Genomic DNA, 14,984 nt, shown 5'->3' on the forward strand with positions numbered 1-14,984 from the left:
AAATCCTGAAATGTTCTGTGATTGGACATCATGTATCGAATCAGAACACAGGAGCTCAGAATCCTTAGTCCAGACTCAAGCTCAGGCAAACCCAGACCACTGAATACATAGCATCCGCCCTCCCCAATTTAGACAGCAACCCCAATAGGGGCTCCCCAACATGCATCCTTCGGAATTTGGACCCCACCCCTACTATGTACTCTGAGTAATCATTTACCTTAAATATTCTGTGGCTCATGTCAAGGCTCCAGATTGTCTCCAGTTTTAGTTCTCTTCAGAGTAGACCAGTTGGATTTGATGTACATGATGAACTTAGGTCCATTCATTTCAGTGGGTTTGCTCAGCACAGAACATAGTTGGATCCAACTCTCCATCTGTAAGTAAGACTACAGATGGTGGATAAAATGAGAACCCGTCTAAACCTCCATCAGAAAAGTGCTTTGTGGGGACAAGGAAAGTATCCCATCCCATCCCAACTCTGAAACATCAGAGTTTCTTTCTCTTTGGGTCTCTTGAGCTGCTTATCTACAATATGCTGGTCTATCCCTGTAAGGAAGCACTGGACCACCTGCTTACCTGGCTGCAACATGATCACCTACAAATCCGGAAGCTCAGACTCAAAGGGATATCCCTGCTTTTGGACTCTGACATGGCAAGTGATGCTTAGAGGGAGGGTGCAAGAAGAATTTAGATTCGAATCACAGCCAAGCACAAGTCTGTGCTAAAATTAAAACTGTTGGGCCTTTCAGATCTTTTAAAATAGTATTTCTTTCGTGTAGTACCCTGAAGATGCTGGCTGTAAGCTACTGCAGTCTGGCTGCCCATGTGAGTATTATGGAACAACTGCTTTCTGGATTGCACATTACATAATACACTGTTAAGGAGGAACGGTCCTAGGCATTCTTTATTCTGAATAGGATCTTTAAACCACGAAATAATTTGGTTGAAAGATGAACAGTCCCTCTGTTCATGGGGTTCTGCATGACAATGTCTCAATACATTGTTTACTGCTATGAGAGCTGGGTTGGTTTTTAGCATCAGGCAGTATATGAATTCTGTGAAACCATTAAAAGCATTCTGCTAAAGCAATTAAAAAGCCCTTTCCAGCCTCACCAGAAGGCTTTCTGCAATTCCGTCCTGATCTGGTGAATCTGGCTTGCCACACTCCTCAGGGTCCATTTATTGTTTTGGAAAAGGAAGGGTGGTGTTGTGACTGGCATGCAAGGAAAATGTTCTGGCATGTGGGGTGTTCCTCTGGAGCACCTGTTCTTGGAAGCTTGCATGGAAAACAGATGCCCAGGCACCGCCTTGGAGGAGAGTCATGTTTGCCCCCCAATGCTGCACCAGAGGGAGGATAGGGGGCTGGCCAGCCTCAAAAGACCCCAGTGGACAGGGGCCCTGATCTCACCTTTTCTGCTGGGGAAATTAAACAGCTCTGATGAGAGACACAATCTCTTTTGCTTTTTGCCTGTGTGAGGAAAATTTCATCTGGGCAGCAGCCATTGAACTTCTGGGGCTGCTTTGGGCTAGGGCTAGAGACCAACTGCTTCCCAGAACAACTACAGGAGCCATTCGAGAACTGGTCATTGTCATTCACTTCAAAGATGAGGACGAGGTGGCCAAGGTGAGGGCCAACAAGGTGAGGAAGCGGTTGTTCTCAGGAGCTTCAGAGATTGTCTAGCTTTTGGAGGACAATTAATTTGTACTGTGTTCCTCCTCCATCATCCCATTTTCCATTTCCATCTTGCAGCCAAACCATTTTGGATTATTGGTCCAACTCCAGCTCTCAGGCATGGCTCACTGAGCTTCTCGCAAGCATTTGCAATCCAAATTAATGGCTTACTGGCTGTCAAACAGAGGTGAAACCAAAGGAAAAAGGAACAGGAGAAGAGGATAAGGAGCAAACTCAGAGAATTGCAGAAATCGGAAGGGGCTGATCACTTTCACCCTAGGGCTACCACTGGAAGGTGAAATCTGTTGAAAAGCTCATTTCTGAGTTCTCCTTGACTTCTAACCCTCTTCTCTTCTCGAGGCCACAATGAGGGCTCTTTGCCATCTAGCCCCACAAGTCAAGTGGTGGGTACATCCCAAAAGCTTTGGCCTCCACTTTGTACTCCACCTGGCAGCTAAGCATCTGGTAAGGTCACTTTGCTTTCTTTGCAGCTTTGCACAGGGTTATCCCATTTCATCTTCCCACCAATCCAGTAGAGGTTAGTTATGTACGCCTAGCTGGGGCAGCAGGTGTCGCCAATGCTGCCTGCCTGCACAGGTTCCTGGTCCTTGCAGGACTCTGCAATCCTCTTGAGTGGGGGGAGCAGGCAACCCCCCAGCAGCAGTATGGTTCCATTTCTCCGTTATAAAAGCCTCCTTTTTTATAATTTATTCACCAACGGTGATAATTTCTGGGGCAACAAGAGGGTCTAACATTACTGATACTCAGTACCCTTCTAACAGAACCTCCTTTCTGTCTTTCCTGCATGAAATGATGAATCCACGCTGGAAAATGGCAGCCTATCAACTGGAGCCTGAGAGGAGGCCTCTGGAAGCAAGAAGATCCACACAAGAATGTCATCTGCTGGGAAAGGAGGCTCAGCAAAGACACAGTCTGCAACCTTGATCCACACCCTTATGGTGACTTTGGGGATTAGAGACTTTTTGCTGAGTATAAAGAGTTGCTACAGCGAGGTGCAAACGCAAGCAGGACTTGAAGTATGAGCAACAGCTTCCTCAACCACGTTCTACAGAAGAACTTATATAGTTTAGGGGAGTTTATAATAACTGACATTTTAACGTATTTTTAATCTTTTGTTGGAAGCCACCCAGAGTGGCTGGGGAAACCCAGCCAGCTGGGCGGGGTACAAATAATAAATTGTTGTTGTTGTTGTGTTTGGGCAAGACTGAAAAATGTCCTAGAAAGAAAGTCCTCATGATCCCCCATTGAAGCAGGGCCAGTCAAGAAATTAAATGTGAACAAGAACTGGGGCACATATAAGGAACTCCTTGATCTTAGAGAAGGTACTATCAGGCTTAAAAAAGAGAGGTTAAAATGGATATATTGAATAGTATGGGTGAAATATGCCGCATTCAAGGGTAAATAACACTTTATCAATTTATGTAAGAATGTATGAGAGTATATTATACTGCATTTTAAAATATTGTTTTCTTCCTTTTTTAAATGCATCATTGTTCTTTCCTCCCCTCATTCCCACCTTTTTCCTTGGTATCACTTTATTTCTTTATAATTGCAATCCTTTCATCAATTTTTTTATTTATTGAAAAATGGAAACCATGGAAGGGGAGGACGGGAAGAAAATGCATAAAGTAACTTACAGTTTATGTTAACATTTGTTAAGTTTTTTTTTGTAAAAAATAAATAAATAATATTTTTTTAAAAAGAAAAAGAGATGCTTGGTTGAGAACTCTTCCTTGAGACTCCTCCCCAGCACATTGTTTCTGACCTAGTCCTGGGGTCCCCACCTTCTTCTTCTTTGGTGATCACTCATAGCCAAGTAAGATTCTTCCATGAATACAGTCCGTAAGTGACTATGGAGGCCAGTTCTGGATTCACATGTCCTTCCACAGTGGGGACATAGGTTTCCCGGTGGGAGTTTATTACGGTGAGGATTCGCCAAATGTTCCTTCCTCTTAGCAAGTTTCTACCTTTCGTCCTGAGTTTGAGCATCTTCAAAGTCTATGACACCTTTGGTAAAGGCTGTTCCCCAACTGGAGCGCTCACAGGCCAGTGTTTCCCAGTTGTTGGTGTTTATACAACTTTTTTTAGATTTGCCTTGAGAGAGTCTTTAAACCTCTTTTGTTGAGCACCAGTATTACGCTTTCTATTTTTAAATTCAGAATAGAGAGTTGCTTTGGAAGACAATAATCGAGCATCTACACAACATGACCATTCCAACGAAGTTGATTTTGAAGAATCATTGCTTCGGCACAGGTGATCTTTGCTTCTTCCAGTACACTGGCATTAGTTTGCCTGTCTTCCCAAGTAAGATGTAAAATTTTTCAGAGACACGGTTGACGGAATCTTTTAAGGAGCTGGAGATGGCATTTATAAGTGGTCCATGTTTCACAAGCATACAGTAGGGTTGGTAGTACAACAGCTTTATAAACAAGCATTTTTGTTTCCCTGCAAATGTCCTGGTCCTCAAACTCTGCACTTCAATCAGGAGAAGTTGGAAGCTCTCCAAGTTGGTTGCCATCACGGCCTCCTGTGGCAGTGAGTTCCACAGTTTTAACTATGTGCTGCATGAATAAGAGTTCTGGTGTTATGAGAGAAATGTTTTGTTATTTATTTATTTATTTTATTTTATTTATATTCCACCCTATCCCCAGAGGTTTCAGAGCAGCTCACAGAACAAAACTAGAACACAAAATCAAAAAATATATAATTATCCATCTGCAAGGATCTTCTGATGAGCAATTGTAACAAGTATGGCTATGGATCTTTGCCAAGGGTTTCATAAGAAACACCCCTTCTGTTGTTTTTTTTAAAGCAGGCAAATTGACTCTGCCACTGAATAGAAGATTAATATGTAAGGCAAAGCATCCCATGAACCAGCACAAAAGAGGCAGTTTTATTGATTTTAGAAAGATTGGAGGTGGTGGTGGGAGGGGGGAGGGAGACATGAGACTTTTGCAACTGCTGATCTATAAAAAGCAGCTCAGCCAGCAAAAGAAGCTGGAAATCATGTTGATGAGTGCCTGAGATCCTGATGAGGTTGCTAAAACCCAGCTCTGGAGCTTGCATTTCTGCAGCTGAGCAGCTGAAAGCAGATGCATAAAGCATCAGATTATAAAACACACTGTTCATCTGAAATGTGGACATTTAAAGAGCACCTTTGACTGAAGAAAAATATATCTCTTTAGTCTCACTGAAGAGGATGTCCCTATTTTCACTGGAGAAATGTTGGAAGGTATGCAATAAATTAGATGGGCCACGGCATCTGACTTGGTATAAGGCAGCCTCCTAGGGGACGTGGGTGGTGCTGTGGTCTAAACCACTGAGCCTCTTGGGGTTGCTGATCAGAAGGCCCGCTGTTCAAATCCCCACGATGGGATGAACTCACATTGCTCTGTCCTAGCTCCTGCCAACCTAGCAGTTTGAAAGCACACCAGTGTAAGTAGATAAATAGGTACCGCTCCGGCGGGAAGGTAAACGGTGTTTCCGTGCGCTCTGCCACTCGTCACGGTCCTCTGTGCTCCAGTAGCGGTTTAGTCCTGCTGGCCACATGACCCGGAAAGCTGTCTGTGGACAAATGTTGGCTCCTTCGGCCTGAAAGCGAGATGAGCGCCACAACCCCATAGCCACCTTTGACTGGACTTAACCATCCAGGGGTCTTTTACCTTTTACCTTAAGGCAGCCTCCTGCGTTACTATGTGATGTACATTTAAAGCATATGGATTCTCTTAAAGAACTCGTTTGTTAGGGGTGCTGGGAATGGTAGCTCTGTGATAGGTAAACCACAGTTTCCAGGATTATTGGGTTGGGGGGAGCTATGTGATTTAAATCTATGGTGTAATGCCCTCAGCAGTGAATTTTATATTTAGAAATAGGAAAGACACCTAGTGTTACATGGGGAAAGTGTTGAGGTGTGAGGGATAATCAACCTGTAGCCCTCCAGATGTTGCATGTAGTCCTTGGGGATTATGGGAGTTGGGACCCCAGCGACAGCAGCTGGAAAGCCACAGGTTGACTACCCCTTTGGGGTAATTTTATTTTATTTATCTGGAGTGTTTATAACCTGATGCCCATTGAATATTTTGAATCCAAGTTGGGAACAACAAAATTGACATATACAGGTGAGAGAGATAATAACCATATAAAAATTTATTAGCCTTTTCACAAAAACAAATCAGCACTTTCCTCACAAAGCAAAGGACAGCAATAAAAAAAAAAGTCACAGTCTGCTTTGGCAGAGACTTGAAGCGAGTTTACTTAAGTGTAAACAGCTACCTCTTTATTAAAAAGGAAAAATATTTTTTATATAACAGCAAAGAACAAAATGGTGTTTCTTTCATTTTCTGTACAGGCTGCATACACGCCTCCCATTTAAATCACCTTTATTGGGAACAGTAGTTTGCTAAGGGTGCTATTGGAATTGTAGGTCTGTGAGGGCAAACCACAGTTCCCAGAATACTGTGCGGGGTGAGCGTTAAGCGTGTGCTTTAAATGCACGGTGAGCGTCCGTACGCAGTCCTTTGAGCGCCTGCCTCCCGCTCTGTCCCGCCTCCTCGAACGTCGTCCTGAGGCGAAAGTGGGAGGGGCGCGACGTGTGACGCAAGTACCGCCTCCTTTTTTTCATATCCGCCCTTTTTCAGTCACGCGAGGGGTGGGGCCTCTTCTTTAGCCACGCCTCCGAAGTGGCCACACCCTCCAACCTTATATCGTCTCCTTCGCTACACACACTTACACACAAAGAAACAAACAAATAAACAGCACCTCTCTCTGCGCACGCGTCCCTAGTCCCTTTCTGCCACGTCACTTCCGCCAGCCGGTGGTGACACTGTTTCCGGGTCCGGCTGAGTGGTTGAGGCGTCCGTTCTGTCAGGAACCAGCCGGTGAGTTAAGAGAAAGGGTTTTATGTTCCGCCTTTTCTTTTCCTTGGCGTTTAGAGGGTGCGTGAAATGTCAGTGTATTGCGGTCGTTGGTGGTGGGTTTCTGTTTTGCTTTCTGGAGGGTGGTAGTAGTGTTGGAAAGAAAGGTGAGACGGTAAATACGGTAAATAGGGAAGGTTTGGCGCGGCTCTTAAGAGCCTCCGTCTTCCCCGCTCATTTACCATATTTATTGCCTATAAAAGGACCAAGCAAAAGATGCGAGACAGTGTTCGGGTTCCCCAACGCTGTTCTTCAGGCGGCATGTAAAAGGAAAAGGGTTCGAGGAGGGAAGAGGGGAAGATTCAGGCATCGTTATTCATTATTTATTTATGAATTATTCTTACACTTACGTCCCACTTTTTCTCCAAGGAGGTCAAGGTGGTGTGCACACTTCTCCTTCGCGTTTTATCTTCACAGCATTTCAGGCTGAGAGATAGTGATTGACCCAGTGAGCTTTAATGGCTTTAACAGAGATTTGAACCTGGGTCTTGCCGCTCTTCATTGGCTTTCACAGTAATGAGGGGAGAGAAATACCTACTTCTCTTTTTCCCTCTTTCCAAGCCTTGCCCCACCAAAGCCTGATTTTGTACAGTAAGTCTGAAGAAGACTTCTACGTAACTCAAAACCACACCACTGTTTTGCAGCATTTTAGTTGACCCAAATAAAGGTATGACTCCAGTGACTTTTTGTTTTCCTGTTTTATGTTGTGACTTTTGTATCATTATTGTTAGTGTTAACCTTGAGTCCTTCTAGATGGGGCTTAATTTACAAACAGGGTTTTGGTAACATGTGCATTGTAATTTCCCCTGAAAAGAATAAATCCAGATTTAATTATGGGGTGAGTGATGGGATACACGCTAGCATTTTGATGCTAGCAACATTGTTTGGGCACTGCAGAAAAAGGAAAACACCTGGCATGCCTCAGAAGCTCTGATCAAGTAATAAAACTATATTTGGAATCACCTACTTGATTTTTTTTATTGTACTTTATTCAAGAGCAGGCACATCAAGTCTTTCCATGTCTCCATATTTTGCTCACACAACAAAGCTGGTCCAAAGGTTATCCACTGAGGTTTGTGACCAAGTGGGAATTTCAGACAAGATCTTTCCTGGCTGAAACATCCATATCATAATGCCCTTTGCAATCCTAAATGTACTTATAGCACAAGAAGAGCCTTTTAAGGTCAGACCCCAAAAGACGCATCTAGTCCAGCATTCTGTTTTCATAGTGGCCAGCCAGATGCCCATTATGGGAAACTTGCTAGCAAGACCTGAGAGTACTTGCTAGACAGTAAGCCCTGGAATACAGGTGGGGCAGGATTGCAATGTGGATCTGGTTGCATTGAACATAGGTATTATAGTAGCAATGTAAACAATGAGGGGTTTGCTATTCAAAGGTAAAATGATTAAAGATAATGTTATGCAATTTTTGGAAGGCAAGAATCAAATTTATTTAAGATGCTTAAAGCAGCTTCAGATGTGTGTATTGACTCGTGCTCACTGCTTCGTGAGATGGTTGCTTTTATTTTTAAGCTTTCTGTTCTTGCTGTCTTCTACCCAAAGGGTTCCAAAATAACTAATGGTAGTTTAAGGACAGTAAATAAGGCAGAGAAGCAGCCTTTGCCAAACTGGTGCTCTCTAGATGTTTTGGACTGCTATTCCCATACAGCAATGCTGTGCTGGTGTGGTCTGAAGGAGTTGTAGCCCAGCACATCTGGACAGCACCAGGTTGGCAAAACAGTAGTTACGATAAAGTATGGAGTAGAGCAGCGCACCAGTACTAAACCAGGTTTTTAAAAGCCAGCTTAAGGCTTTGTTTTAAAGAAACCTAAAAGTCTCCACCTGTCACTGAAAGGACGTTGAATTGCCACAGCTGAAAAGGCCTTTTTGGGTCACAGCCCAGCTCACTTCTAACAAGTGGAATCCAAAGAAAGTCTTCTTAATATTACCTTAGTGTCTGGACAGGTCCATATATAGGAGAAAATAATCATTAAGGTAGCTGTGTTAGAATTTTAAACTAACACCAGCACATTGAGTTGTGTCTGAAAGATTGTCAAAAGATGTCTCATATAACCAATCCCAGACAGCAGTCTTTTCTGTAGGAAGAATATAAGACAGAAGTGCAGCTCACCATAGCTGCTCCTAAGGGGGTTTGCCTCTACTGCAATAAGCAACTGATAAGGGGTAAATACAGTAATAATTACTGTAGTGCTTAGCACTAGGATCAGTGATAAGAGATCCCTTATCTCCTGTCTTAGCACTTAGTGCTTACACTGGAGATAACAGATCTGTGTGCCTGATATATAGCGTGAGCATCACTTGTCTTAAAATGATCCCACAGGCCAAATTTGACTTTCCCCACCCCTTCAGTAACAGGTGATGGTGGGGAGTGCATTGACATTACTGTAGTCTAATGTGAGTTGGTGGGAAACTGAATATGGCAAGAAATTCAAAGAGCATCATACCGGGGGCCAAATATGATCTCTCGGAGCCAGAATGTATAAATAAAGAGTGCCTCTGGCTATATTCTCAACTATATGTAAATAACAGGCATGTGTAAGTTAAAAATGCTTTTCAAACATTAACTTAGAAATTGTATTAGAAAAGCTAAGAAGTCTAGGCATAATTTATTAATGTTGCCTGCCATTAGTCATTTGCTGCCACCATTCCACCTGCTTCTAGAACTAGAGAAGAGTGCTTCCTGGTTGGCGATAGTGATTTCTGGGCACACAAGCTGTGGCACCTCTTGCTAAGTGTTGGTTCAGAGTGGATCCTGTAAGTCATCCTTTTGGTTCAAGCTGAGGGTGTCATCATGAGGTTTGGTAGTGAGAGGCAGAGTTAAATATGTGGGGAAGCTGAAGTTGCTATCACAAATCAGCCTGCAATGTTCATGAAGTACTTTCAAGGTCAGCATGTTGGACAGGTGGTGTCAGGTGTCCTATAGCTCCTGCAGGGTTGTCAGGAAATCCAGTGAATAATTCATGGTTGCTCAGGGAGATGGTGTTAGGTAGACAGAGAGGCTGAGCCAGGAGATGGTAATTCCCCTTCATGTGGCTTCAGTGAGACCTCTTCTTGAGTTCTTTTATCTTGCATTGGGGGCCCTGCTTTGATGTTGCAAGCTGTGTTCTGCCTCTTGCATATGGCGCATGTCACTGGTAGGGTCCCTGTGACTTCCAACATACTTGAAGCCAACAAAATCAGAAGAGCCAAGTATTGGTATGGGCCGGAATTTCTAATGATGTTTTTAGTGTTGTGTCTCATTCTGTCTTGATAGCTTGAGCCCATCAATCAAGGGCACATCTTGTGGTTTAAATTTTACAGTCAATTTTAAAGCCTTATGGAGTTTATTTTTATTGGGATACTTGTAAATATTGTAAAACATGACTCAGAAGTACATAATCTTATGTATTGGTTTTAAGAAAAAGATGAAGGAACTGAAGACTGTTAAAAGGTCTGAAACCTGAGTGCGAATGTGGTTCCCAGTGACAGTAGCTTCAAAAAACATTAGTTACGATTTTGTTTTTAGATTTGACTAGTATTGTATCTGTTCCAGTACTTTGGCTTGCATTGAGGTTGGGGAGGGTGGACAGAAGAAAGTTGGAGAGCAATGTAGGTTTAGAATTCAAGGAGTTCAAAATTGTTCCAAACATAGATTTTGATTTTGAACTAATTCTTGCAGATTGCCTGAACTGTATTGTCAGATTTGGTCATTACAAATGCACCCCCTTAATTTTGAAACAGCACTGGGCAATGAGCCCCTTGAGGGAGAGGAACTGATTGGATGGAAGATAAATCAGGCACAGACTGCTGTGTGCTTGTGCCTTGACTGTCTGAACTGCAGTGATCCTGCCTTTGAGGGCCTGTCTGGCTGTTGAAGATGTTTGCAAAACTAAAGAAGAAGATTGCGGAAGAGGCAGCTACTTCTCCGCGGCCAGGAGGGGTGGCTAGAATGCCCAGATCGGTCAGCAAGGAGTCCATCACATCTGTAGGAGCAGATTCCGGGGATGACTTTGTAAGTGCCAAATGCTACGTTTTGCTATCTAGTTTTTTAAAACAACTATGTATTGATTTGCTCAATTTTATGTTGAAGTCTACAGAATACAAAAGTGAACCTAAAAATGTTATGAATCTTTCTCTGGTGTGGTTTGGTCCTCTTGAATGTCGTAGTACCAATTCCTTTTGTCCAGGAGAAGAAATGGGGGAAGTGCGCCAGGTGGTAGCACTGATAGTTTGGGCTGAATCCAGCACTTCATTATCAAGCCAAATTTTCAATAAAGCAGTATGTTCACCTGTCAGTCACCTGATGTAACTCTGACAAGTGAGTGATGTTGACTGGTGAGCAGTGCGGGGTTCACTTCTGTGTTGGCAAGGGTATCAAGCAGCCAGTATGACAACTTCTATGCAATTTAGCATAAAAAGGCAAAATTCACTAGCACCTCATGAAGGTGGAGTAAGACCAATGCTGAGTTGAGAGGAATGAGCCTATCCAGCTAGTGTGACATTATCTAATCATAAGAGAAGAATTGAGAGCACCATTTTTGCTAGTGGAAGGGATAAAACACTGCCAATGCTTTAAAAACTGTAGCATGATGTAAAAACTGCAGCAAAGTGCCATTCTCCTCTCATCTCTCCCCCTGCTCCCCATGGGCAGGCTCTTTTTTTGTTGCTGTTGCTGAAATGGACAAGTGTGTTGGACTGTTCATTTCTGAATTTTTAAAAGTGAGTATCCCTACTATATATCTCTTAATTCACTAAGCCCTCAGATGGAAGCAGCTCCAGGGAGGACCTCTCGTCTCAGCTCTTCCGGAGGAATGAACAAATCCGGAAGCTGGAAGTCAAGCTGTCTGGTAGGTGCCATGTTGGGGGTGAGGGGTTAGCCTAAGAACACAGGTGCTCCCTGTTGTATAGACAACATTCAGAAGTCATACCTGTTCAAAGCACAGGGTGAGCCAAAAGTAGCCTTCTAGGCCTTCTAGACTGTGTCCAGGCCATGCCTCTCAATGGCCTGCTCCACACTGTCCTCTGGCAAGGCCCAAATGTGTCCTTGGATGTGATCATGCCTCTTGCTTGTGTAAATAGAGGGTGGAAAGGGATTTATGTATTTGCAGAGACCCTCTGATATTTATGTGGCCAAAAAGTAACCTGCTATACAAAAGAGTCACATCCATTGCTTTCCCCCACTTTTGCTTCTAGCCCTGCCCACCACTGGCATGTCTCTCCCCCCACCCCCCAACATAGGTTGTCTACAAAGGAATGCAGCCCTCAAGCTAAAAATGTCCCTTATCCATTGCTAGAGTGGGCAGCACTCCCACCCTGCCAAAAAAAGCCCTTCCTGTTTTTAATTACACTTCTGTAGTCCACTGCTGTAAGACTCCATTAATCCTTCCATTGTCTGCACTTGGATAGGCAGTCAAAAATGACGCATTGTTCTTCTAACATATGATGATAAAACTGCTTCCATTCTTTGAGCCAGCGGGGATGGTGTATGTGTGATTTTATAGAGCATCAAGGTCTGAGTTTACACATACTCTGTGCAACTATACTATGGGCTACCGAGAAAGGAATGGCCTGCTGGAGCCACTCTGCTGGTCTTGGTAACTTGCCCTGCCCTTTCAGCAATGTTTGATTCTCTGTTCCTAGCAAAATTCCTTCTGTCTGTACCTCTTCTTCATAATTCATGTGCAGTAGCAGTATTTTGTTTTGCCTGGTGTTGAGGTGTGGCCGTTTGCCTCACCTTCCTTAACAGAAATGATTTTCAAACAAAGGAAATCATTATTCCTCTTCACTCACCAGGTTTTTTTCCTCCCCTCCTCCCGGTTTTTTCCCTCCTGTCTGCCCATCTCTGGTTGGTGCTGCTGCCTCCTTCCCCCAAGATTACGCCGAGCAGGTCCGAAACTTGCAGAAGATTAAGGAGAAGCTTGAGAACGCATTAGAGACCCATCAGGATTGTACGTACCCATCTTCTTTCCATTTCCCTTTAAAAAAGGGCTTAGAAGCCTCAGGAAGTAAAACTGTTTTTTGAACTTGAGCCAGGCAAGAAAATTATTATTTGTGCTTGCTTGCAAATGAGGATGAAGGCACAGTTTGTAGGCCAGCATAGACTTTAGTCTGGCTGTTCGAAACAGGTTTATCACTAGCAAAATCCTGAGGGGAGGAGGCAGCATGTGAGCCTGAATCTCATTCTTGAAATGGTAAGCTGTGGTTTGGCATACACTTGAGCAGGCCCTTTATTTACTTCCTCATTTGTGGGAAAGCAGATGAGGGGTGAGATTTGGGCCTAGGAGAGAGTCAGAACTTAATGTTGCTCAGTATAGTGCTGCCTGAAGTGTAGCTGGGACACTGAAAGAAGAGAAAGTGAAATGAGCAGAGAACTGTGAATGGTTCTTTATTCTGAGAAATATAACACATACAAAACATAGGCATCTCTCATACAAAGTTCTCAGCTGCTATCTGCTGCTTCTGAAGGACCTGTGCAAGGTTCAGAGGTTTTTGAATAAGCAGGGGAGTATCCGCCCCAAACCCCAGCTTGGGTCCTGTCGAAGAGTTACCTCATTCTGTGGAGTAATGTTCTGCTGATGGGGCAGTACCAAGGGGCGGTGCCAGAACACATGCTTTCCATATGGAAGGTCCTGGTGTGATTTTCCCCCACCCCTGCCCCAAAAATCTCCAGTTAAAACAATTTCAGGCAGTAGTGGGACTGCCCCACTAACCTCAGTCTACCCACAGCCAATATCTGCCTGCCTGTTTTCTGACTCACAACAGTCCAGGGGATGGCACTGCCTGTCAGCTTGCTGCTCCTTCATCTCAGTGTTGCCCTTGCAGAACTGTGCAGGAAGGGGGAAGAGGACAAAACTAGAATTGGTTAGCTCCACCTGTCACTGGCTGTGCCTCCACCTACCATTGGACTCCTTGCCTTCTGCCCTACCAACCCCATTGGGCACCAGCCACTACTGATTTCGGGTAGCAGTCATTAGCAATTAACACTTTGCTGAGGGACTTGGGGACCTACTGCCAGTCAGAGCAGGCAGCATTGGAGTAGCCTTGGCTCACTGTTAGGCAGTAACTTGCATTCCTAAGATGGAATGAGTCTGGGCCTTGGGCACAGTAGCACCCAGGTGTTTCTCCGGCTCATGTGTTGTCACCCGCAGCCTTTGTGAAGAAGCTCCAAGAGCAGAATGAGGCTCATCAAGCCAGCACGGCCAAGATGGCAGAAGGCACGGTTTTGGCTCTCGAGAAGAAGGACCAGGTCAGTCAGGCTCGTGAAGCCTTTGTTGCCATGCTTCCAGAAGTTCTGAGATGGGTGAGGAGAGGGACAAGCCTTCTGGACAGCCCCACTCTGCCAGGTCCTCACTTTTTTCAGGCTTAGCATGGTCATTGCAGGGAATGATGGGGTTTGTAGTCCCAACAAACATTGAGGGGGCACTTTCCCCTCCCATTCCTACTCCCAGAAATAGTCTCTCAAGATTGTTATTATTTGTTAAATTTATTAGTAACTTTTTTTGCCCTGGCAACTCAGAGCCACTTACGATTACAGTGGTATCTCGGTTTTTGAGTGTCTCAGAAGCTGAACGTTTTGGTTTTCAAAAGCCGAAAACCTGGAAGTAATTGCTTCCATTTTCAAACGCGCCTTGGAAATCGAATGAATTCTGCTGCATGTTTTTCAGTTTTCTCCATTGAACTTGCAGCCAGCCCTTTGCTGGCTTTTGAACATTGCGGAACTCGAACAGTCTTCCGGACTGTTTTTGTCTGGTGCCTAAAGATATGTAACGATGGTGCCAGGTGAGCCTCCCTGTGGGGAGAGCTTTCCACAAGCGAGGAGCCACCACTGAAGATTGATTGATTGTGTTTCTGTGCTGCGTTTCATTTAAATGAATCCCAAAGTGACTTACAAACAATAAATAACAGTAACATAATAAAACACATTAAAACATTATAGCATAAATCATATAAAATAACAAACAGTCATGCTCCTTCTCTCTGAGACTGTCCCTTTAAGGAAGGGAGCCTCTCTGTGATGCAATAACAGCACCAGTTGCTGTTGCTCCTTTGAACTGTGCAGGACAGATGGTGTAGGCTCTGAACTTTTCTGCTCCCTGGTTTGTTGCCAGCTTCTCCCTCATTATAGCCCCTTTGGCATGCAAATGTTGACCTGTCCTTTTCTTCCTTCCCAGGAATGGAGGGAGAAGCTGTCACACCTTGAAAAGGCAAGTAGCTTACTTAGAGCTGGGCCCTAAAATGTGCAAACAGACAGGATCTCATTTTTGGAGGTTGTAATCTTCTCTTCCTCCCCTTCCCAAATAGACTTCAAATTTAGTTCCCAGCTGTGCTGCAGACATCATAAGCAGCTTAGTCTCGGTGCCTCATGTCCCTCAGTCTTC

At 44.1% G+C, this 14,984-nt stretch overlaps 1 protein-coding gene and 1 long non-coding RNA gene across 12 annotated transcripts in view; both read left to right on the forward strand.

Moving 5' to 3' along the window:
- The first annotated feature begins 494 nt into the window (after nt 1–494).
- On the forward strand, nt 495–2,765 carry LOC310754797. The gene is made up of 2 exons (XR_014544027.1): nt 495–1,624; nt 1,751–2,765. It is a non-coding gene; the product is annotated as an uncharacterized lncRNA (long non-coding RNA).
- A 3,483-nt stretch (nt 2,766–6,248) lies between these two features.
- The window catches only part of GOLGA1 (golgin A1), a 40,563-nt gene continuing 31,827 nt past the window's right edge, over nt 6,249–14,984 (forward strand). For 6 of the 11 annotated variants that reach the window (XM_083596661.1, XM_083596664.1, XM_083596665.1 and 3 more), the window contains exons 1-6: nt 6,249–6,570; nt 10,348–10,618; nt 11,363–11,453; nt 12,480–12,554; nt 13,755–13,852; nt 14,778–14,810. In XM_083596661.1, the coding sequence (XP_083452787.1) occupies nt 10,484–10,618; nt 11,363–11,453; nt 12,480–12,554; nt 13,755–13,852; nt 14,778–14,810 (432 nt within the window). In that variant the 5' untranslated portion in view covers nt 6,249–6,570; nt 10,348–10,483. Of the gene's footprint in view, nt 6,571–7,167; nt 7,274–10,347; nt 10,619–11,362; nt 11,454–12,479; nt 12,555–13,754; nt 13,853–14,777; nt 14,811–14,984 lie in introns of all 11 variants that reach the window. The other 5 variants (XM_083596670.1, XM_083596671.1, XM_083596662.1 and 2 more) reach the window with 2 other exon arrangements.

This window comes from Podarcis filfolensis (assembly GCF_964270895.1).
Source record: "Podarcis filfolensis genome assembly, chromosome: Z".
NCBI lineage: Eukaryota > Metazoa > Chordata > Lepidosauria > Squamata > Lacertidae > Podarcis > Podarcis filfolensis.